General features: G+C 44.6%; 2 protein-coding genes across 2 annotated transcripts in view; one reads left to right on the plus strand and one right to left on the minus strand.

Annotated features, from left to right (window-relative positions):
• Nucleotides 1–521: 521 nt before the first annotated feature.
• nr5a1a (nuclear receptor subfamily 5, group A, member 1a) lies at nucleotides 522–9,223 on the plus strand (the record flags this gene model as incomplete). The annotated part of the gene is made up of 7 exons (XM_084456957.1): nucleotides 522–543; nucleotides 2,632–2,750; nucleotides 2,869–3,010; nucleotides 3,671–4,323; nucleotides 6,918–7,037; nucleotides 7,648–7,795; nucleotides 8,967–9,223. The coding sequence occupies 7 exons, from the start codon at nucleotides 522–524 to the stop codon at nucleotides 9,221–9,223; spliced, it is 1,461 nt and encodes a 486-aa protein (XP_084313083.1).
• Nucleotides 9,224–12,212: 2,989 nt separating this feature from the next.
• adgrd2 (adhesion G protein-coupled receptor D2) overlaps nucleotides 12,213–21,971 on the minus strand; it is a gene marked incomplete at both ends in the record, with an annotated part of 32,058 nt that continues 22,299 nt past the window's right edge. The window contains 18 exons of the mRNA XM_084457520.1: nucleotides 12,213–12,220; nucleotides 12,830–12,860; nucleotides 13,175–13,233; nucleotides 13,701–13,848; nucleotides 14,067–14,120; nucleotides 14,248–14,289; nucleotides 15,197–15,317; nucleotides 17,109–17,224; nucleotides 17,398–17,531; nucleotides 17,804–17,957; nucleotides 18,216–18,318; nucleotides 18,804–18,907; nucleotides 19,029–19,155; nucleotides 19,251–19,306; nucleotides 19,683–19,788; nucleotides 20,085–20,193; nucleotides 20,636–20,773; nucleotides 21,053–21,164. Of these exons, the coding sequence (XP_084313646.1) occupies nucleotides 12,213–12,220; nucleotides 12,830–12,860; nucleotides 13,175–13,233; nucleotides 13,701–13,848; nucleotides 14,067–14,120; nucleotides 14,248–14,289; nucleotides 15,197–15,317; nucleotides 17,109–17,224; nucleotides 17,398–17,531; nucleotides 17,804–17,957; nucleotides 18,216–18,318; nucleotides 18,804–18,907; nucleotides 19,029–19,155; nucleotides 19,251–19,306; nucleotides 19,683–19,788; nucleotides 20,085–20,193; nucleotides 20,636–20,773; nucleotides 21,053–21,164 (1,722 nt within the window). The remainder of the gene's footprint in view (nucleotides 12,221–12,829; nucleotides 12,861–13,174; nucleotides 13,234–13,700; nucleotides 13,849–14,066; nucleotides 14,121–14,247; nucleotides 14,290–15,196; nucleotides 15,318–17,108; nucleotides 17,225–17,397; nucleotides 17,532–17,803; nucleotides 17,958–18,215; nucleotides 18,319–18,803; nucleotides 18,908–19,028; nucleotides 19,156–19,250; nucleotides 19,307–19,682; nucleotides 19,789–20,084; nucleotides 20,194–20,635; nucleotides 20,774–21,052; nucleotides 21,165–21,971) is intronic.

The following is a 21,971-nucleotide window of genomic DNA, read 5'->3' on the forward strand; positions in this document are numbered from 1 at the left end:
GGACGTGGTTCAACAACAAATATGTTACAATATGTTCTCTAGTTTTACCATATTGAATAGCCTAAGCGCTATAGGAAATGTCTATAGCGGGCCATACATGTCTAGCGGGCCATACAGTTAAGTGGTTCGAGTTGGTAAATCTAGTGATTAATTACCATAATGCATATTTCCATGAAGACAATAGGTTAAATATGGTCTAAACAGTTTTTGCTAAAACACATCTTATCATGTCATAACTCTGCACGATGAAACACGGAGACAGCGCGCATCACCGACTCCGTAGTTGTCACATGATTTTGACCACCAATGAGAACTTTTATAGCCCAACTTTTTGATAATGAAAGAGGAGTAGAGGAGAAGACCATGGGCAGTGCATAATCGCTGGCTATGACCATCAGCCTGAACCGTTTCTAATCAGGCCTTGAACTCTATAGATTGGGGGGTTCTATACTCCGTTTTCGTGTGTATTTCTCACCTCCTTAGGTTTAACGGTATATTTTCAGCACCTCAACTGTAACCAAATGTTGGGAGACAAGGCTCAAGGTAAGTCGCCAAAATAGGCTAAATGCGTCTGGTAGAAAATAGGTTTTCTGTCAGTAAATCAATTTTTATAGTGCGTTATAATTTGTTGCCTCTACATATATCTAAATGTAGCAAATACATTCGCCTAGAAGTTCTTATACCAAATTATTATTTATTAATAAGCTAAGATATGTCGGATTTAGTTGAAACAAAGTTCCACATTTCCGTTCATATCGCGCATAAGATATTAGGCCTATTCTTTCGTTGGTTCTTTCTTTCAACAGGCTACACAGTTTATGTTATTTCAGTCTAAGGCTACAGTTGACATGCCCGGGTATAAATTCAATTGCCAAACATGCTGTTTTCTCTTGTTTTAAAACCCTTAAAATATAGGCGAGTCACGGAATTTAAGTGAAGGCCCTACACAAAGCACCCATAGGCCTATGCCTATATGCTTGTCTACACCAGTCAAAATGAAAACTCACGATGCTCAATTCTGATTGTTACGTTTGTATGGATATTCTGCAAAAAATAATTAATAGGCTACTCGTGAGTTCTGCGGTTTTCGTTTTCTTTTCGAAATGATTGAATGTTTTTAATGATCAAATGTAGACAAAACTACTGATCATAGGTTATAATGATGTCGAAAGTAAATTAAGATGGCTATAGAACACAGGCTTGAATTTACAACAAAAAAATCTCAAAGTAATGTAGGCTAATGTTTAAAAAAAACGAAATAGAATAAATTATGATCATACTCACTGATAAAATTAAAATGTCACTAATAGCATATTGGCCAAGAGAACTAGGCTACCAATAATAATACAATCTCAATAATACCTGAACATACATACATACATACATACATACATACATACATACATAGGCCTACATAGGCTACGCGTTTTTATCATTATGGTTATGGTTAATATAATCATTATGCTTATTATTATTATTATTATTATCATTATTATTATTATTACTAGGCTACTACTATTACTACTGCTGCTACTACTACTACTACTGCTACTACTACTACTACCTACTACTACTACTAGCCTACTACTACTACTACTACTAGCCTACTACTACTAGCCTACTACAGACATGTTTATTATTCGTCTTATCAATAGCCTAGGCTACTATTATTGATGAAAACAGGTGGATTGAACAGAAAATAGACAACAATAGATAAATATATATATGCAATCTGTTCCCATCACCTGGTTCCCCGGCACACGGTGCTGTCCACGGTGTTCCTCTGAATACATCTCTGACGCATAGGCTGTTTTCTCAGGACTGGGTCGCATCTATCGCTCATTGGCCGTCTTTCTCAGAGGTGGTGAGAACCCGGAGGAGAGGGACCTGTAGAACCCGGAGGAGAGGGACCTGTGCGTGTTTCGAAGCGCAGGCTGTAGGTTATGCGCGCGGGGTTTAGACTAGAGAGACACTCGGAGGTGAACACTGCTGAAGCTTGCATGATGCGTGGATTGTAAAGCCTGCGATTCTGTCTTCATTCATTTCTTGATTTACCTCGGAGTGAGAACAGGGGAATATAATAGCCTGAAGGTAAAAATTGCAACATTTTAATGTGCTTTGCTGCGGTTTCATTATGCTTCGAGTAGCTTCTCCTCTATAGGCCTATGTTCTATAGGCCTATATTTTTAAAATATACTGTGATATTTAAAGTGAGGAATTAGGAATTTTACTTTATCTTTGAATTAAATTTTAGTAATCTCTGCAGGCCTGCACTATACGCAGGCTCCTATTCGGTGATATTAAATTCGAGTGTATCACTCTAATGAATGACAAAGATAGCCTCTCACTATAGCCTACTTTATCACATTTAATGGGATAAATTACAACAATTTATTTCAGATTTTTCTGTAGGCCCTACCGAGCAAAATCAGGCGTGCTAATTTTCGTTTTCATTTTCGAGTAGACATCATTTAACAATACTTTTAATATCTAAATGAACAGCCGTGGCGGCAATATTTAATTGTGTCGTCATTAAATAATGTTTCATATTTCAGTTCAACAATTTTATTTTTAATTCGCCTTTTGTGAAATATCATAATGCATGTTCAACTTCCGTTTTTTATGAATCAGGTGCCTCATTCAAGGTAATGGAATACACGTATGACGATGATTTGGAAGAACTCTGTCCTGTTTGTGGAGACAAGGTGTCTGGATACCACTACGGTCTCCTCACCTGTGAGAGTTGTAAGGTAGGCTACTGTATGTCCATGATTTAGGCTGCTCTATCGTCATCTTTCCTAAAATTTCGCCGTTTTTATAAAGATCAACTACTATGCTAAGATCAACTACTACATATCTTTGTTGTAGGGTTTCTTCAAGAGGACAGTTCAGAATAACAAGAGGTACACATGCACGGAAAACCAAGAGTGCAAAATAGACAAAACGCAGCGGAAGAGATGCCCCTTCTGCCGATTCCAGAAATGTCTCAACGTTGGTATGAGATTAGAAGGTATGGTTAACGTGCTGCCATTGGCATGCCACTCTGTATGGATTTGTATAGATCCTATAGTGACTCTAAGAGAAAATCTGTCTTCACTATTTTCCAATTTTCCCAAGACGGAAACATAGCCTAGTTTTTACATTCGACATGTACGATTCCATGCATATAGGGAGAACATTCAATAGGGAATTTCATTCTTTAACCTAATTCATTCTTTAACCTAATTTTATTATTCCGAGCAAAGCTTAGGCTGCCCATGCCATGATTTCCAAGCAGCTATGAAAAAACACCTGTTTCCGTGGAGAAATGACACATTCTTGACTTGCTAATAAAACTCTTCACTTGTAGGCTATTATTTGTATTTTGGCAGCAATAGGCTACCACTATAATCTTGAGAGGCTTTGGTTGATCATTTTTAAAGCCTAAAAGGCAGAGAAAATTCAAGACATGTAGTCTTATAGGCCTTTTAAAAATGTATGCAATTTGAACAGGACTACTGTCAAGACATGGCTGAATCACTATTGTTTTATACTGTTTTGGTTGTATTTTCTATTCCAAAAAAGAAAAAAGCTTAATAAATGCTGTCCCTTAATTGACAGTTATACAAGATCCATTTGAAATGCTATTTCTTACTGAGAAGTTTCCATTTCATGTTTCTTTCTCTGACAGCTGTGCGTGCAGACCGCATGCGTGGGGGTAGGAATAAGTTTGGCCCCATGTACAAGCGAGACAGAGCCTTGAAGCAGCAGAAGAAGGCTTTGATACGTTCGAACAGCTTCAAGCTGGAGTCTGCTCCACCAGTGGGCTCCCCCGTACAGACTGAGTATGGCTACACAGGCACCCTGCACTGCCTTCCCACCATTTCCAAAGGCCTGCTGTCCTCAACGCCAGTCTCCATCAGCCCCTCAGACTATGAGACCAGCCTGTACGCACCCCCCTCCCTGGGCGTGTCCATGCAGACCCACGTGCCCCTGCCCACCCAGTACCAGTACACAACATTCCCCAGGGCCATCAAGTCTGAGTGTCCCGACCACTACACTAGCTCCCCAGAGTCTCTGGCTGCGTACCCCTTCCAGGATATGTACCCCTCGGGCTCTCCACAGGCACCCAGCCTGCCCCCTCTGGTGCTGGAGCTGCTGCACTGTGACCCAGACGAGCTGGCGGTCCAGAATAAGATCGTGGCCCACCTGCAGCAGGAGCAGGGTGGCCGGGGCCGGCTGGAGAAGTCCAGCACCTTCAGCCTGATGTGTCGCATGGCGGACCAGACGCTCTTCTCCATAGTGGAGTGGGCTAGGAGCTGTATCTTCTTCAAGGAGCTGAGGGTAAGGCTTCAGAACGCCACACAGAGACCATATACCACATAATATCCAATGTCTAGAATTACCATATCTTTTATCACGATCATACCCCAATGCTGGCATTAAAGGACTGAGGTCTATAGTAATGTATCATGACACATTGTTGTCATTTTATCTCTGGTCCCTTGTTCGTGTACGAGCCGCTCGGACAGAGCAGCAGTTGTGACAGCCAGCAAGCCCCTCCCCCTGCCTCCGGGTAATGATTTGAGATGCATCACTGTCTGCCTGGTGGCTCTCCTTTGGACAGTCTCTTTGTCAATTGAGTGGTGTAATTGAGTTGTGCCGTACTGTACATCGTGAGTTATAGGTCCGGTCAAATTTGAGTCCGCACCCCCAGAGGACAGAAAAATCAATATTCTGTTGTAACACAGTGGATACGTGTGGCTGGTATAGTAGGCGAAGGAGTAGGAGGAGTCACGTTTGGGTATGGGGGTTGGCCGATGCCAGTGTGGTTAGCTAACGCCATGGGAGAGGGGATCAGGAACCTAACCTGGGACCTGCTACACTGTAGCCTATCTTGAAGCAACTTTGTCACATTGTTTGTATCTATCCTAAGCTTATCTCAGACACAGTGAGTCCATTGTGGTGATGAAGTGACATACACCCTCCTCTGTTGGACCATGAACATCCTGGCATCGTAGATTGTCAGAGAGATACAGACATACAGTAGCCCTAAGATGGCTCCTTTGATTGCTTGATCTCACCATGATGCTACACTCCTACATAGATGTAGATCTTTAGGAACAAGCCTGGCTGTTTTCGTTTTTCACTTAGCTTACAGCATCAATCAAAATGTTGGATTTGAGGGTTTTCATTTTTCAATCAGTTACATAAAGGCATCCATGCGATTAGCACAGGTCACAGTCCAGCTATGCTTCTCTGATGTATCTTTGGTGAATAGAAACTGATTGGGAGGTTTTGGACATGAACAGGACAAGCAGAAAGCCGTTGGTGTTTGCCAAGAAAGCCTCCTGCAGAAATAGCTGTTTCTCTCTGTGTAATTACATTCCACCACCAGATAACGAGGGAATGTCAGCTCTCCCTAGTCCAGCTTGGTGACTCTCATTGTTCAGAACAGACCGAGATGAGGCCACCAGTTGATGAATCTTCCATCGTGTTTTTCAGCTTGGGTTTTTGAGCTTGAGCTGTTATCTTGATATCAGAATCAGAATATGTTTATTGCCATGCAGTTTTTCAACGTTGATCGTGGTGCATCACATTGAGACAACATGAGACATGCATCCTACAGTGTATGATTCATATGTACTGTACGATGCCGGAATGATAGTGTACGGGAAAGATATTCAAGTTATTTCACCCCTGCTACTTGCAAGAAGAGATCTCTTTCTGGACTGAGATAGAGATATTGGTCAGGACTGAGAGATACCTATGTAAAGCCACAAAGGTTATATTGACAGCAGTGAACCGGGCTCCCCCACACCTGCATGGGGACTAAGATATTACAGGACATGGAGAGAAAAGAGGGTATGTGCTGGCTGGATTTAGTGTGTGTGTGTATGTGTGTGTGTGTGTGTGTGTGTGGTGATTCCTCCATGAGAGGAAGTACAGTAGGTCGCTGAGCCCTCTAGCTTCCTCCCATGACCCCCCTCTGTCCGCCTCAGATGAATCAAGACGTTGCATGTGGGGATGTTGTTGCTCCCACAGCAAGATTGGACTTCTCCCCTGGATAGATATATCGTTTCATTCAAGGGATAGTAATTCTGTCACCCCCCTGCCAGATGAATGTGTGGCCAGACCGGGGACGACGCTATTAGGGGACTACAGCAACACTCTGTGTGTCACCAGCTGCAGAATTACGGACTGAGTCGTCCTTCGGCCCAGAGAGTAATATGTGCTGGCAGTAAGGCGGGGACCAATCCACCCCCCTCACACATGCACACACACACACACACACACACACACACACACACACACACACACACGCACACGCACACGCATGCACACACACACGCACACACACACACACACACACACACACACACACACACACACACACACATGCACACACACACACGCACACGCATGCACACACACACGCACACACACACACACACACACACACACACACACACACACACACACACACACACACACACACACACACACACACACACACACACACACACTCTCCACCCATCCCCCGCCTGGTGTAATGGGTGCGGGCTGGGTGCGAGGGGTGACAGGAAGAGGTGAGAAGGCTGGAGAGGTCATCTGTGAGGCTCGTAAATACACCGTGATGAGACGCGAGACGCTGACACCAGCCCCAGACCTGGAAATATGGCAGCTGAATCCCCATCTTCCTCTCCGCTCTTTATGATCCCACCATTTATCCGTCTGAGTGTGTTTCTGATGGAACTACAGTATCACCTACTTGTAGATTTTAGGGGGGGGGGTTCACGTTAGATTGATGCTATCTGGAGATTGTAATATCAGGATAGGGAATCCTGTTTGACATTGAATTGAACACGTGATGGATCCTCCAGCACCCTGATGTGTGGTTTGAGGTAACCCTGTTTGTCTGTATCCATCTCTTCTAGGTGGGAGACCAGATGAAACTGCTCCATAATTGCTGGTCCGAGCTGCTGGTCCTGGACCATGTCTCCAGACAGGTGCAGCATGGGAAAGATGACAGCCTCCTGCTGGTCACTGGCCAGGAGGTAAACGTCTACACAGCATCACATAAAAGCATTGCTCATACAGCTATTTTAGTCACACACATGCCTTAATCTCCAAGTTACAAAAATGTGTAACCACACAGTAATTACTGTACCTACCTACAAGTGTTACTGTATCTGGGATGCTGTATGTGTAGACTGTATATAGGGCCTGTCCCTGACCCCGCCATGACCCTTACAGATGACTGCTTGTTTATCATTGGCCGTGTTTGGAGGTCTCCAAACAGAGCAGGAAACTAGCAGCGGGGTGAGGGGAGGAGACTGGAGAAAATGGCTGCCTGTATCCGTTTGCCTCTTGTTAATGCTGTGTTTTTTGCTACTCACAAGACAGCGAGGGATTATTATTCGTTTTTTATATCTGCCATGGGTTTGTGGGAAAATGAGAAAGTAGTCGCTAGCTAGCTAGTTGTAATAGCTACAGCAGGATTTTGATGCTGATTTGATACCGCATGCTTCTGGGAGGGTGGGGTACCAGTTTGATACCAAAATGGTGTGCAGAGCAGATTGAATACATGGCGTCTCAGGTAGGTGTCAACGTTAGCAGCAGCATCTGAACCCGGTCATTAACCTGTTCTGCGGTGGGGTATTTCAGATGGAGCTGTCGTCGGTCCTGGCCCAGGCAGAGGTGACGCTGTCGGGCCTTGTCCAGAGGGGTCAGGAGCTGGCTGGCAGGCTGCAGGCTCTGCAGGTTGACCGCAGGGAGATCGCCTGTCTCAAGTTCCTTCTCCTCTTCAACCCCAGTGAGTAGACCTTTCCCACGCATAGAAATGATGACTTTTGACCTTGGAATTGTTGATCTCTTATCATGTTTTTAGGATACTGTCTGTGTCTTTTTTGTCTTTTCCTGTGGACACTATTTAGACAGTTCTGCTCTGTGTTTTTGCAGTTTGTAGAGATTTATATTATAGAACATTCCTTTTCTAAACGTTTCAATGTAGCAGTTGGTTTGATCTCTTGGTTGTGAGGTTCCATTTAATTTAAGTGATCCTTTCAGCCTGATCGATGCTTTAGCAGAATGGTGTTGTTTTGAATGGGGCACTGTCTGACATTTAAATGGAAATGCCATGTAACTGTCTATTCGATGGTTACCGTCTTCTCAGGTAAAAACACTTAATTAAATTTAGGAGATTGTCAAAAGGCAACTTTACAAAGGCAACATCTGGTATTGTTGCACGCAGTATAACCATAAATGGATAGGACCATCATTTGTCTGACTGACATTCATGTCACATCTTCTGCATATGGACTCTGTATAGACATCGATTGCCCAGGTTCCCAGAAGTGATTGCTGTTTAGTGCCAGCAAGCAGGGAACAAAGGGCTTTTGAATAATGAGAGCACTTGTCACAGGCAGAAAATATTTTCTTTCTCCGCTGTCTGTTTCATTCTGCAGCTCTCCCTCACCTAAGTGAGTCAGGTTTGTTGGGGCTAATTTAGTTGCCCTTAAGCGCTCTGAAAAGATAATTCAAAATATTTAATTAGTGTGTGAATGTGAATCTCTTGGTAGGACTCACCTCATGCTGAATGGAGGGCATAGCTATTGTCCACACATACACACGCACGCACGCGCGCACACACACACACACACACACACACACACACACACACACACACACACACACACACACACACACACACACACATTACGTTCTGTATTTCCTTTCAGTTATCATTTCCTTAAGATATAGGAATTTTGTTGATACATTAAAAAGCTATTGCATTGCAATAACAAGTAAGGTGGTGACATTTAGACGCAACTTCATCTCACTGAATAGCTGATAAACTAGTGGTTATAATAATAATTAGAAAAACAGCCTTAAAATAGAAGTCCTCCGTATTACTGTATAATGATCCTCCTGCATAGTGATTATTATATCAGTGAAACTAATTGCCCGCTCCTCACTTTGTGCAGACGTGAAGCTGCTGGAGAACCAGGCGTTTGTGGAGGGCGTTCAGGAGCAGGTGAATGGCGCTCTGTTGGAGTACACACTGAGCAACTACCCCCAGTTCCTGGACAAGTTTGGCCAGCTGATGCTGCGCCTGCCTGAGCTCCGCGCCCTCAGCACCCAGGCTGAGGACTACCTGTGTTACATGCACCGAAGTGGGGAGGTGCCCTGCAACAACCTGCTAATCGAGATGCTACATGCCAAGAGGGCCTTTGTGGTGTGAGCAGCACTTCACTGTGTGTGTGTGTGTGCGTGCGTGTGTGTATGTCTGTGTGTTTGTGAACATGATGTGTATGACTACAGCAAGGAAGGGATGTGTGTGTGTGTGTGTATGTGTGTGTATGTGTGTGTATGTGTGTGTGTGTGGGGTGGGGTGTTTATGTAATGTGTGTGTGTAGTCCTGCAGAGACACACACACTAGGACAGGTCTGTGTGAAAAGAAGATGGACTCTTGCTACAGTAGAACATACACACTATGACAGCTCTCAGAGTGCAAGACTGATGCAAGCAAGCTACAGTACAGTAGGCTATGTGCATGGACAGTTAATGTACAATTTTAACATGTATTAATGGTGAATGTCCCATCTACTGCATTGCAAGGCAATCACTACATTTATTTTAGCACTTGTCATTTTGTAAATTATCGGCAACATTACCAAAAATTAGAAGTGAAAAAATATATCATGTTCAATATAATTTAGTTTGTTTGATCTAGATATTTCCAATATGCTAATATATTAATTAAAACCACATACATTTAATGAGTTGAGCACATTCATATTTGAGTTTAATCACAGTTTTAAAGACTTGAAAGAGAAAGAGCGAAAGAGAGAAAGAGAGAGAGAGAGAGAGAGAGAGAGAGAGCTGACTGTGGCTCTGATATGTGGGAGAGAATGTAAGGAAGCCATCTGTGGCAGCAGCAGTCATGTCAGAGTGAGGGAGTGGGGGGGGGAGACACATCCGCATCTGTGAACGCAGGAAAAAATGAACAACAAAGACACATTCTTAATAGGCAGAGACACACGAAAAAAAGAGTTATTGGTAAGTGCCTGTCCTTCAGTTTTCACCAAGGAGCCATCTCGCCTGGCAACAGAACCAGGCCAAGGCCAGGGCAGGGGACGTGGACTGTGGATGTGCTCCAGGACTACAGGCACTAAGGAATACTGTACGTTTTGTCCAAGGTGAAATTGAAGGATCTAGCGAGCAAGTGAAATCCAATTTATGGAACCACATTTCCAAGGAAACGATGTGATTGTTCTGGAGAGTGATGCCGGAAGAAGCAGATCGGCATCCACAACAGAACAGAAGCAGGCGACAACAATAGAATACACAGTAACAGCCATGCAGCCTTTTATTTTTTGGAATTGGAATACGTTCTTTTAACCAGACATATCTCTATTCTCCTCCCCATTCTTCTGAATTCAGTCAGCTGTTAATTATTGTAGACAATCAATACACCTGCCTTAATATAACTCTGGCCTGTGAACCTGTGAATATCTTCAATGTGTGTTTTTTTAATTGAAATGAGTGTCCTCTTTCACTCTGTACAGAGTATTTATATAAGTAGGGTGAGCGGAGATACACCTGAAAACAGTTTTATGCTCGAGTCCAAAATGCTTATATTGTGAAATTGATGGTGCATTTACTTCTTCTCAGTTCTATTTTTTCCACGTGAGGTTGTGGCTGTCGTGGTTGTCTTCGTGATGTGACAAGAGTCTCTCGAACTCTCAAACAATTCCTGTGATGATCCACATTCTACGCTCCCCACTCTCCTTCAGCAATGGAAACATTTTTCACAAAACATTTGGGCTTTCCTTAAATACATTTTATTGTAATAGCATCAAACAAATAAATGCAATGAAGTAAAGCTCTACACGTGTCGGTTATTTGTCTTGAACATGTGGGCTCTACAGTATCATACAGTCATGTCATATGCAGGGAATAGGAGATGCTTGAGCTCAGCTGGAAAAATCATTCAGAACAATGTGAAACTGAGGTTCTGGAGTGCCAGCTGGATAATCCACAATTACAATAGTATATTTCAATCACCCATTTGCAACAGGTTGGAGGTCATTACTGTTACAAATAAAGCATGAATGAACATGAATCAAAAACAAAAACCAAAAATACAAGGGCTTTGGAGTCGCTATAATTTTCCTCACAAATCTTACATATGTATGTACAAACTACAGGTACAGGTATGTTGTCCCGTCCATATACTTGTATGAACAGTTAAGGTCACGCCTACATCATCGTTAAAAACAGCACACCCTGGAGATCTGGAACATGTCCACAGGTAGCAATAGTTTGAGCCATGGTGAGTAATGGGTTTCAGTTCATAGTGCATCCTCCTACAGCAGACTGATGACGGTGTCTGTTTGTTTTGTGCCAGGGGAGGAGAGGGCTTGAGAAGTCTGCCAAGCTTAGCTCTGCCTCCACAGCACACTGTGAATGGTGACAGCTGAACACCTGGTGATAGGTCCTGTACACAATCTCTTTATAAGCTGCCCAGTGTACACAGTAAGTTAGCAGCACACCTCTACAATCACCAGTCATCACGTAGATGAGAGGAAATGATACACTATCCATGTTCTTACACTGACAACACAATCCTGTTGTCGGGTCATATATTACAGTAATAAAACCTTTAAAACATAATTATAAAGGCTTATATTGAGTGCTGAGAGTAGCATTCATAAGACTAAAAACGTACACACAAAACAAAGTATACCTCAACACATTGGAGGTGTCACCGATGTTCCACCAAAAATGTGGACTAGAGCTGTCCACTGGAACAGATGTCTGAACATGGACTAGCTAGACGAGAGCCTTCCCAAACAGCAGCTGACTGCTGACCCTGGGAACGGGCCAGTAGGAGGAGCTCCAGCAGGAGGGAGTTGTCTTGCTTCCTGTTTCACACACTCCTTCCACAGAGTGTGCAGAGAACAGTGAGTGCAATGTGTCTGTATGCTGTAGGTTAGGGATAGGCATGTGTCTGTTTCTTGTTGGTTTGATTTTTTTTGTGCAGGTTTGTGGGTTGTTTTTTTGCATGTGCATGTGTGTGTGTGTGTGTGTGTGTGTATTGTGTTGAGTGTTTGAGCGATTGCATCTATTATGTGCGGTCGGGTGGTGTTCAGTGCGCATCCTGCCTAGTTCACACCAGGGTACGTGCCGGTCGAGCCTCGGGAATCTGACAGCAAACACACCCTGGATCAGCAAGCTGCAGAAAAACACAAAAGACCACGAGAAGAAGCTCTGAGAATCCATGTTGTGCCAGATCAACAAAGGACAAGGCTTTTATCATAGCTCCGCGTGTGCGTGTGTGTATATGTGTGTGCGCGCTTGTGCGTATACGTGGGGAGCAGGTGTTTTAGTGGATGATGGCCAGAGCCCCTGCTCTGTCTAATCCAAAGTGTTTTTGTCTTGTTGACTGTCAATACTGGACCCAATACAAGAGCCTCTCAAACACTAGTCATCAGGTGTTTAACACAAAAGAGAAAAACATTTAGTGAGCCCATTACCAATGTCCCTTTCTCTCCTTTCAGGTGATTGAGAAAGCGCTCAAGATGACCCAACCCTCCTCACCATCTGCCTGACCTCCCACTACACATAGCAGACAGAGGCACTGCCCCACCATGGTTGTTAGAAATATTTGATAAACTGGGAGTGATACCACAGTAAACATGTTATGAATTATCTTTTAATCAGCTCTGAAACATTTAAGGTTTTTGTTTTATTATTAATCCTTTCTAAAGGCATTGAAGGCAAACTTGTGAATATGAATGTGAGTGTGTATTTGAATACCGTAGTGAATTGCCGTTATAATTACCTGAGGGCTTGAATGCTGTCAGTTGAACAACCTGGTAAAGTAGATCGATATTGCTTTTATTCTCACTGAACTACTACACACTACAAGTATAAACTCAATGTGATGTGGTTGTTGTTCATATTGTATTTAATTGTTGTCTGATGTTTATGTGGTTTCTGCTGGCTATGACAAAATTTCCCCTTAGGGGATAATACAACAAAAAGTTTCTTGACTTGACTATGATTTCAGTATATAGCGGAGTTACTATGCACAAAGGCAAGAATATGAATGGTCTTTCGACAGATTTAAGTCAATGGAGCTACAGTATAATTGTACAGTATACTGTAAGTATAACATCAAACATACCTGGTTACCAGATGCTGGTTTCAAGGAGAATGTCACAAAGCTATCTTTCCTGAAACTTTCTGAAAAACAAAAAGACACAATGCAACACAACACATGGTAGTTGTTCACCTGTGATGACTGAATTCTTATTAGACTCCCTTCACCCTCTACTCCATCTTAACTCATCCCTCTGTCTCTACTCCATCTTAACTCACCCTTCACCAGTACTACTTCCCCACCCTCCCTCACCCAGTCCTACTAACCCAGTCCTACTCCCCTACCCTCCCTCACCCAGTCCTACTCCCCTACCCTCCCTCACCCAGTCCTACTAACCCAGCCTTACTCCCCTACCCTCCCTCACCCAGTCCTACTCCCCTACCCTACCTAACCCAGTCCTACTCCCCTACCCTCCCTCACCCAGTCCTACTCCCCTACCCTCCCTCACCCAGTCCTACTCCCCTACCCTCCCTCACCCAGTCCTACTCCCCTACCCTCCCTCACCCAGTCCTACTCCCCTACCCTCCCTCACCCAGTCCTACAGCCCTACCATTCTTGATGACCAGGGAGGTGGAGGTGGAGCTGGTGGGGCATGAGGTGTCACTGGTCTCGGGGCTGGATGGAGGGGGCAGGCTGTGGGCCCAGGAGAGGGCCGGAGCCTGCTGGGAGGGCAGGAAGCTGATTGGCTGGGAGCAGTTCTGCAGTAGGACAGAAAACATTGAGATGGAGGCTGAGACTTTAGCAAACCTCCACTGAGTTTAAAGCATCAAAAAAGCATAAAATTGAGAGGCGGTTCCAATAACTGGGATGGAAATATATATGAGTATTCAAGGCATGCATTTAAGGAGTTCGCAAAATGTGTTCCTCCAATTTAATGTGATACCAAACATGATAACAACTATGGTTTTTGGCTCACCGTGAAAGACAAGGCTTTCCTCTTCTCTTTGATCCTTTTTATGGCATTCCTCACCTTCAAGAAATAACGGTTTATACACCCACTGTCTTATCTGGCAATACCAAGCAGTTGGCATGCCATGCCACCGAATGATACATTCTTAAAACAACAAGACTGAAGTAAAGATCTCAGACTTTCTTACCTCACTATTGTAAACCGCATACACCAGGAATATGTACAAACCCTGTGGAAAAGAAAAATACAACTCTTAAGTTTTTTTTAAGTTGTTCCTAGTTGTGCTGTACCCACAATGCTTTAGCTACCTCCTATATGGTAGACTAACGCCAGACAGCAAGGCAGCTTGTTGATGTTTCTTGTATGGATGCTGTTTCCTGTGTGTATGAGGTGTGCATGGTGAGAACACTGGTCTCTCTCTCTCTCTGTCCGTCTGGTGTCCTCCCTACATGAGGAAGACTCCTACTGTGGTCTTATCTCTTTCCTCCTGGATCCTCACAGTAAATCTAAATTAACTAGCAGCTCTCCAGGGGTCATTCAGGGGCTAGCTCATTCAGATTAATTAAAGAACTAGGGATACCAGAGAGAGAGAGAGAGAGAGAGAGAGAGAGAGAGAGAGAGAGAGAGAGAGAGCGAGAGAGAGAGAGAGAGAGAGAGGGGGAAAGGGTCCATGGTACACAGAGCTGATTTAGAGGTCTTATCAGGGGGTGTGATGGGAAGGGAGGTGGAGGTAAATCCGGCTAGGGGTCGGGCTGGAGAAGCCTGGAGCCACGCCATGACCCGCGCTTCAAAGGCCCAGCCAGCTGGCCGGCCTCTCCCCCGCACACACCTCTGCTCTGGCCTCACCTACAGCACCTCCTCATCCCCACTATCTCTCCACCCAGCCCCCGGTCCCAGGCAGTTCATTCACCATCCTCTTCTTATTTCCCTCTGCTGTGGTCTGTACATTATACCTCCGTCCGCCTCTCTCTCTCTCTCTCTCTCTCTCTCTCTCACTCTCGCTGCTGCACTATCTCACCTTCTGACTGTCACGCCCTGAGCAACAATCAAACCATTAACGACAAATGTTTTGAATTGGACGGTGTGTGTGTGTGTGTGTGTGTGTGTGTTGAGTGACGGGGTGTGGCTGTGCTGACCTGGAAGGCATTGAGGGCAATGAAGATGTAGGCCACCACCATGGACAGGTGGACCAGGACGCCACACAGCCAGGTCAGACCCAGCACCGGTAGCAGGATCAGCACCGGCCGCGTCACAGCCCTGCAGCGGCACACACACACACACACACACACACACACACACACACACACACACACACACACATACCGTCATTACAGTGCCTCATACTCAAGGACACACACACATGCACGCACGCACGCACACACACACACACACACAAGCAAATACAAGCAAAATACAAATATAATATAAAAGTACAATGAAATACTAACATATACGGTGCAGTGAATAATAATATAATAATACAATATCAGAAGTTCACGACCACTCTCTGTATTTATGCTAAATGTTTATCATTGCTGTCAAAATCTTGTATCCAAAAAGTTTTCAGAATGTTTAAAAGAACATTCCAATTCCAAAATCACATACAGTATGAGCAGTTTAGCATTTAATTGGTCTCCCTTTAATTGGCCTGCCTTTATGGAGCTTATACAGTCAATACTATTTTCATGAGGAGAGGCAGAAAAGTTAGTCTTTATTCAACGCTCCATTGTTGTGGTCCAGCTGCACCTGGTTTGGAAGATTGAGTTTCCATCTGAACTATGTCTGCAAGGACAAAGTCAACAATTCCACTTCTATTATTTTGAATTCCGTTTTCTCCTCTAATCTTGACATTTTGTGACATTCTTGAGGAACCACGAGGACGACCGTGAGATGGCCAATATTTCTAGACCTTCACTCTTTGTGGGGCCTCGCGGACCCCAGAGGTACTTTTTGTCATATCTCACAGGTGCTTTATTCTATCATTCTAATTATACATTACTTTGTCAATCAATTTGTTCATTATGACTTCATATCATTGTTTTATGTTTCTGTTTATTTATTTATTTTTAATAGCTATGTATTGGGGTCCTTGGGGACCCTTGTCAAAGCACCAAAATCTGCCTAGGGAGTTTTAATAAAAAAAAGAGTTCATGTTTGACATGCGTCCTAATTTAAAGTATCACACACCATCAGCAGGGTTTAGGGGCACATACGTGTGTGGTATGAGCAGTTTGTTACATATGTAAATGTATATTTTCGTTTTGCACAATATGCAAATGAACTAGAGATGGTGCTCAGAGAGCACAGACCTCCGCCCATGAATGAATTTTGTGCATGAGCAGGACATGTTTAGTATTGCTGGTCGAGAGCTTTATTGAAGTCCAAACACTGTGTGTCTGTGACCTTCCCACATTGAGATATGGCTGTTTCAATCCCCCCCATTGACAATGAATGGGGGGTATTTTTCGCTCCTTAGCCCAAGTCAGCAGAGTTCCCCTGTTTATTTTTACCCTGGAGAAATAAGCGGTCCTGAGCCTAAGTCCAGAAAATGACTGGAGGTGAATGGGCGGCCGTGTTCGGGCGGTGCTGTGGCGCACCCCTCCGGTCGCAGGCGGAGGGGGGTGGGGCGGTGCAGTCCGGGTTCTCCCCCAGCACACCCCAGTCCAAACCCTGTGTCTCTAGTGCCCCCACACAGGGAGCTGGCTTTGTTCTATGTTTTGTTTTCATTCCTGGACCCGGCCTGTGATTCGGATGCTCTCCAAAATTGAATGGGTTCTAAGTCGGCCCATGCTACAACGCTGTCGTAGGATGCCAGTCGGTAGTCAATGTATGTTAAATATATCCTCCATATTGTCACGCACACACACACACACACACACACACACACACACACACACACACACACACACACACACACACACACACACACACACACACGCACACAAACGATTGTAAGTATTCAATCATAGCGCTGAATTGCAATGTTTCTTTCATTTCAATAAGATGTTTGTGAGTAGGAGAACAGAAGAGGTAGGAGAGCTGACTCACCAGGTCAGGTCAAAGGTGTGCATCTTGGATGCTGAACTGGGAGTGAGCATCTTTGCACGACGGCGAGCACTAGACACTGTCACCATGACAACACGGCACAGCACAACTGCATTGACCTGGGCAAACAACACACAGATGACATTGTGAAACATTACACATAAATATTTAAACATCATGTTTATCACCATGAACTTATCACCATGTATATACAGTATATACATTCAAATACTCGCCCCCACACACACTGACACACACACACATTCACACAGAGTGGAGCTACCATACGTACAGCCAAGATAAAGATAACAGGTCCAACAAATGACCAAATCATATCATTCTCCACATTGAGCCAGCAGCGATTGTCTGCCTTGTACTTGTCCAGGGACACCGTCAAGGTTCCGCCAACAATGACAACAGGTAGACCTGGAAAATAAAGAAAAGACATTTCAACAATTCCACTCATTGGTGTTCATGTGGTGAACAGGGTGTACATTTCTGTGGTACAGACGCTGCTTAACTGTCCATTAACATCACATCATGTGTGAACACTACCTAGAACATTAGCCAGCTGAACATAAGACACCTGAACGTGTTTAGCAGTTGGAGGGCACAGTACACACACTGCAAGCAGCTCTCCGTGGGTCACATCAACAGAGAGTGCGGGAACTTTGGGAACGAGTGCCAGGATGTTTTACCCCAGCCAATGACGTAGTAAAGCCTCATGCGGCGATCCTCGCTAATGTTGACCGACACCACCTTGCTCCATAGCAGCAGCCCTTCCACCAGCATCCAGGAGAACGAGGCCATGAAGAAGAGATGGAGCAGCGCCGTCACCACCAGGCACGCCACCTAGGGGTCACCCAGGGAACCGACAGTCAGGGCCGGGACAGGGAAGCACAGAGTCCGTACACGGTGAGATGGGCGTGTCTGGGCGTGACCTGCACGCCATGACCAGGTTTTCTACCCATGTCTATAATGTAGGAAGTATAGCAGGTCTTCGAACTTGAACATATTTGACCATACTGCAGCCATGGATACCCACAGGCATAGGGGGACAGTGTGTGACGTTCAGAGCTACAGCTACAGCTACACTGTGCGGAGTCTCACCTCGTTAGCCGACGCCCAGTCACTGCACATGAGCAGCAACTCAGCCGTCCCCAGGGCCACGATCAGATTCTTATGGACCGTGGTGCGGTCTGACTTTGGGACTCTGCTCACACACGACACAGGACAGAGGGACCCACCGAGAACGTCAAGGGCAGACTGATGACCGTGATTTAGCATGTATGCATCTGGTTAAAGGTGCAGTATGTGGTGTGGGATTTCTTGTTAGACTTTTTTTTGAAAGATTTTGAAAAATGCAACCAACAAAATCCCCGCCCCTCCCTTCAGGCCTCCCTCCAAAGCCACTCCTTCAAACTGGGGTAAACAAACTCGCTACTGTAGGCAGGTAGGTAGGTTGACAGGCAAGTTGGCAACCCAAAATGATTGGACACACTTATTACAGTCCTGCGACTTCCACAGATTATGGATTTATTTCATTTTAGTGTCAGAGTACTTTATTTATTCATTGCTGTCGGGATGTAATGAGAATTGCAAAAAATATAACAAAATGTGCTTCTGAACCAAACGGCATACTGCACCTTTAAGCTGTTGCTATGTGTGTGATTGATCTCTCTGTGGTGGAGTGCTCACCCTACAGCGACGAAGAGGATGAAGGTGAAGAGTAGGCCACATATAGAGACTCCACAGCTGACGAACGTTAGCACCTGGAGGGCCCTCTCCTCATCTGGGCTCCTCTGATACACACACACACGCACACACACCAACACACACACACACACACACACAATGATTACACCATCAGTATCAAAGTATGCGGTCAAAGCCCTCCGTCTAGCAGTCAGTGAATGCATTTACCTGGACCTGGTACACCTGCATCAGGAGGGCAAAGTTGGTGGTGTGGTTGCAGAAGCAGACAGTGGAGCCATATTTTCTAGACACCACTTCACAGCCCTTGGTGGACCACCAGCCTCCTGTCTCTGGCCTAGAAGGAGAACAGAAGGGAGCATAGGAGTCATGTTCTCCCACCTGGAATGTTCTATTTCTATTTTTGCACTTCAAACTAAGAGATGTACTCACATGAGATCAAAATCCCAGAACACGCAGACTGGATCATACATGGTCCCTGTAAGATTCTAAGAAGCAGAATGAAAAAAAGACATTTCAAACTTACAGAGGACACACTTAGAAATGGCACAATGAAATCACAGACGCACACACACAGACTGGATCATACGATACGATATGAGAATATAATAATTTACACGGTCCCTGTAAGATTCTAAGAAATAGAATGAAACCAGGACAGGTACAGCCTGGCTTATGTGCGTGGCTGGCTTGTTTCTGTTCAGGACTGGTAGGACGGAAGCTAGTCATGCCACTGAAATAGCTGTGAATTGAAATGATATGAAATAATGTCTGATAAATTAAGATTTTAGAGAGAGAGGGAGAGAGAGAGAGAGAGAGAGAGAGAGTTGCTGTAAAGAGTTAGAAGTAAAGTGTGAGTCCTACCAGAGCTCTGTGTTGAAGCTGGAAGCGTACAGCCATTCTGATAGGCTGGCCGTCCCCAAGGACAGTGGTGGACATGACCGATGAGCCTAGGATGGTGCCCAGATACCTGACACACACACGCATGCAAGCACACGTACACACACACACACACACACACACACACACACACACACACACACACACACACACACACACACACACACACACACACACACACACACACACAAAGAGCAAAGCACCAAGGGATCAGAGGAAGAGACAAACTGGAGCATGTTCAGGAGACACTGTTCAACACAAATATTCCTTTATAAGTACACTTTTGTTAAATCATGAAATGTGTTCAGACAGTTCCATTAGGTGCGTAAAAAGCCCCCAATTCATCATATTTGGAGTCCTCCTCACCTCTGACTGCCATCGGTGACTGTTGGGAACATGGTGATGTTCTCCTCCGGGCTGAAGAGCGGACGCAGCGAGCCGTACCACATGTTCACCAGCGTGATCTCACGGAAGCCTGCTCTCCAGCACACAAGACAAACACATAGCGCGTTTTCTATGAGTGTCACACACTCGAAGGAGGTTGAATAAAGAACATTTCCTCAGGAAATAGTTCCATATGACATTCTCTTCTAGCAGTTTCTATTATGAACTGATGAAAAAGGAATAAGAACTACACAAAACATGAACAAAATAACTGCGTGCACATGGCCTGGGGAATGGAAGCAATGCAGCGTCAATGCAGTTACAGTACATGTCTATGCCAACTGTCCCTGCACAACACTGGTTGATAAATGTGGACAGGATTGCGAACATGAATTGTTGAACTGAAAGCCTAAAGAAGTGTTTACTGGTGATGTAAAGAATGGATGAGTTGAAAGAACGGACATAAGAATGTTGATAGAAGGTCGGTGAGAGAGGACTGAGGAGAATGTGTGTGCTAACAGGATGTCTTATACCAGTGTCACGGAGGTTCTGCATGTCCTGCGATGGCACCGAGATACAGTCCATGTTGGTCTGGTTCTCCATGTCAGGACCACAGAATTTAGACCCAGAACCGGATCCCTGGTCCTGGTTCTGCTGCTGGATCTCCAGCTCTGGAGAACACAAAGTGGAAACACCAAGACTTAGTGTTACAGTCAAACATGTTCCATGTTTGTGAAAGTTGTTAAAAGAAACTGGGTTGGGTGTATGGTTATGAAATAAAGCGATAAACCGATTGCAGAGCGAGAGAAGACCCAGTTGCTCCATGACTTCAATGCTGCTTTGTGCTGAGAAGATGTTTATCCACTCAAGCTCTCAGCAGCCCACCGGCATTCAGAGTTTGGAGAGGCCAGACAACGGAACTGGGACTGAGTAACAACTGGGTGACTCACTGATGTTGGGGCTGTGAATGAGTAGGTGCTCCGTCTCCGCCATCAGGCGAGCGCTCAGGCTGCTCACCATGCGGTCGATGCTCTTGACCACTGCCATTGGACCACTCACAACCTGGAACAAAGGGCAGGGTAGGTAGGGTCAAAGAGAGCGAACCCTAAGAGCTGATCGAGAGAGAGGGAGGCAGCGTTGGATGGATGAGAATACAATGTCTCCGTGTGCCGTAATACATTCAGTCTGGGCTGCTGTGGCCTTGGAGGGTGGAGAGGCCGGGGGTGGGCGGGGGGCGATACGGCTAGAACGAGAACACTTATCATGAGGCCCTAACTGGAATACATACAAAAGACTAGACACTGTTCACGCTGTTGAGAGGAGGGAGAATTGATGGAAGATTTCAATTATATATCTATATATATATATATATATATATATATTTTGCGTGGGCATTAATCTAGCACTTCACCATGTTCTGTTAATTCTAAAAGACAACATTTACAAATATCCACAGCTATTGATTCAAGATTCAAGATCTGTTTATTAGCCATGTATATGGTTCACACATACTAGGAATTTCACTAGGGTTAAGGCATATGCTGTTGCAGATGACATAGGAGAGGGTGCTGGACACCCTGCACCCTGGGACAGGACAGAGCAAAGACATGACAGAGCAAAACAGTACAAAAACAGTGCAAATACAAAAACGAAAAACAGTGCAAATGAAGTACAGTGCAATGTGCAAATTACGATTTATACTACAAAAAAGGAGGGAGGCACAAATGCAATATACATACTACACTGTATATACAGAAGTATTGAATGAAATACCTTACGTACTTAATATGTAAAAGTGATCTAGCATTACCATATGATTAATGTGAAGAAATCATGGATACACATTTAATTCTATTTGGAAAGATCTGT

The sequence above is a fragment of the Borostomias antarcticus genome (assembly GCF_949987555.1).
Source record: "Borostomias antarcticus genome assembly, chromosome: 23".
Classification (NCBI taxonomy): domain Eukaryota; kingdom Metazoa; phylum Chordata; class Actinopteri; order Stomiiformes; family Stomiidae; genus Borostomias; species Borostomias antarcticus.